Below are 2,500 nucleotides of genomic sequence, written 5' to 3' on the forward strand. Positions count from 1 at the left end.
GGCATGGCGTACATCGAGAGGATGAACTACATCCACAGGGATCTACGTGCAGCCAACATCCTGGTCTCCAAGACGCTGGTGTGCAAGATCGCCGACTTCGGGCTGGCTCGCATCATAGAGGACAATGAGTACACAGCCAGAGAAGGTGAGTGTTGAGAGAGGCTCCAACTTGTGAGAACTAATTGGCGTGTGTCCTCAGGACAGGTCCTCTGAAAACTCTTTTCTAGAACTAGAACTGTCACAATTCTTCAACACTATTGCATAAACCAGGGATGTCAAACTCAGGCCCGGGGGCCAAATTTGGCCCGCAGAGCCATTTTATTTGGCCCGCGAGATCATTTCAAATATGTATTACAGTTGGCCCACATACTGTATAGTAACTGTATAGCGTATTAAGATTTGAACATGAAAATTACAGGAATATGAATGGGCCCAGGCCACTCAAATGCAACAGAATATGTGCAGGCATATTTGAACTATGATGGGAATCTGTTTAAACATCAATATAAAAAAGAGCTATTTTAGTCCATTTTTGTAAAGAAAAAAAATACAAAAATATTGAGTTTGGCCCGCGACTTCACTCCAGATTTTGATTTTGGCCCTCGGTCAATTTGAGTTTGACACCCCTGGCATAAACTTCTACCCTGCCTTCTGTGACAAGCTCATATAGACAGTACATAGTCTTGTTAGCAAACCGTTCACAAACAATTCAACTCTAAGGGAGGATCAATTGCCATTTTTCAAATGCATCTGAGTCTGTAGTACACTAATGACCACAGCCTTGTCAATGCCAATGTCAGTGAACAACAAACAAACAAGCAAACAACAAACTCTGTTGCTTTCAACCAGGCGCCAAATTCCCCATCAAGTGGACCGCACCAGAGGCCATCAACTATGGCTCCTTCACCATCAAGTCAGACGTGTGGTCCTTTGGCATCCTGCTCATGGAGATCATCAGCTACGGACGTACCCCTTATCCAGGTGCCGCTCCTCCTCCCCCTCCTCCTCCTCCTCCTTCTAATCCTCTTCCTCCTCCTCAGCGTCTTCTTCTTCTAGTGCAACTTTATTAGTGCTAGCATCGAAATCAATGCATTACTGCCACCAACTGTTACTAGTGTGGGACAATAATATACATTTAATTGAAGATTAAATAACATACTACAATATTTCTCTAAATTTAGGGAAACTTTGGCTATTTTTATTGAAAACGTGGAGCCGATAGCCCGCTGAAGTAGTTGTTAGTTAGTCACACTTGGCATTACTTCAGCTGGCACCATGGCATTACTTCAGCTGGCACCATGCGGTTCTCTGTTCTATGGTGGTAAAGTTCCATGGAACGCTTCAATGGAACTTTTTGCTTGTTTTACACCAGCTTGGTTCTTACCGGCGCTTGTTGGAGTGAGTGAAGTCATGCACCTGTAACACTTACAGTGCACATCAATAATGAGTACACCTCTTTTGAAAAGTATCCTTTTAAACAATATTTCAACTAGAACGGGCACTTGGTAGAGCGCAAACCTTCGCCTACGCCACTTATTTTTTTCTGGCCATCTTCAGAGTGTGGGGCATAACATTCTCCAAGTCAGGCCCCATGGTACGTTTTTTTTAGCGATCCTATATGTCAAATGCGGCCGCTGAGGTGGGCGCAAATAAAGTGTTGTTGGTGAAGGTATGCGCTCGATTCCATTTAGTCTACTATGGAGATTGTGGTGGACACATTTCGGAAATTTTGATGTAATTTTTCATAAAACTCGGTCCAGAATTGACCGAGTTAAGATGAGAAACGTGCATTTCGCAAGGTCTTGACCCCACTGACCGTTGACCCCCAACCGCTAAAAAACGTATGGACACCACCATGACCTGTGGCACATCACAAGATCGGGAATTGAATTCTGCACATCTTGGCACTGGTTTCAGGCAAATCGGATGCCAATTAACCGAGATATCGCAAATTTACGTTTTTGACCTTTTCGTGACCTTAACCTTGACCTTTGACCCAATCACTCCCAAAAAGTAATCGATTGTTCCTTGGGTCATGACCAATCATCCCACTAAATTTCATAAAAATCGGCTCAGTTCTGTCTGAGTTATATGAAGTACAAACAAACAAACAAACATATTCACAAATAAATAAATAAATACACAGCGGTCAAAACATAACCTTCGCGACAAAGTCGGCGAAGGTAATAAACACACAAATTATTTTCAAAATGTGCAAAAAAAAGTTTAATACAACATACTGTATGTGAATGTTACCGCAAATAACATATTTATCTTGTCATTGAAGTTAAAAACGAAGGTAATACATTTTACTTTTCTGTGGTAAGATTCACAGATTACTCTACTCTACTCTATTGAAATATTGTTTGAAACCTTACTTTTTAAAATGGGTGTACTCATTATTGATGTGTGTCGTGTGTGTATTTGTATTTAGAATTCATTTTGCTTAGCTAGTACCCTACATATCTTATTAAATGGCCTACAAGTAAAGGGGTATGAT

General features: G+C 41.4%; 1 protein-coding gene across 1 annotated transcript in view; it reads left to right on the plus strand.

Annotated features, from left to right (window-relative positions):
- Positions 1 to 2,500, plus strand: part of hck (HCK proto-oncogene, Src family tyrosine kinase) — a 32,455-nt gene that overhangs the window by 28,001 nt on the left and 1,954 nt on the right. Inside the window, exons 11-12 of the mRNA XM_063208826.1 lie at positions 1 to 145; positions 850 to 981. The exon at positions 1 to 145 is cut by the window's left edge and continues 9 nt beyond it. Of these exons, the coding sequence (XP_063064896.1) occupies positions 1 to 145; positions 850 to 981 (277 nt within the window). The remainder of the gene's footprint in view (positions 146 to 849; positions 982 to 2,500) is intronic.

The sequence above is a fragment of the Engraulis encrasicolus genome, chromosome 10 (genome assembly GCF_034702125.1).
Source record: "Engraulis encrasicolus isolate BLACKSEA-1 chromosome 10, IST_EnEncr_1.0, whole genome shotgun sequence".
Lineage (NCBI taxonomy): Eukaryota > Metazoa > Chordata > Actinopteri > Clupeiformes > Engraulidae > Engraulis > Engraulis encrasicolus.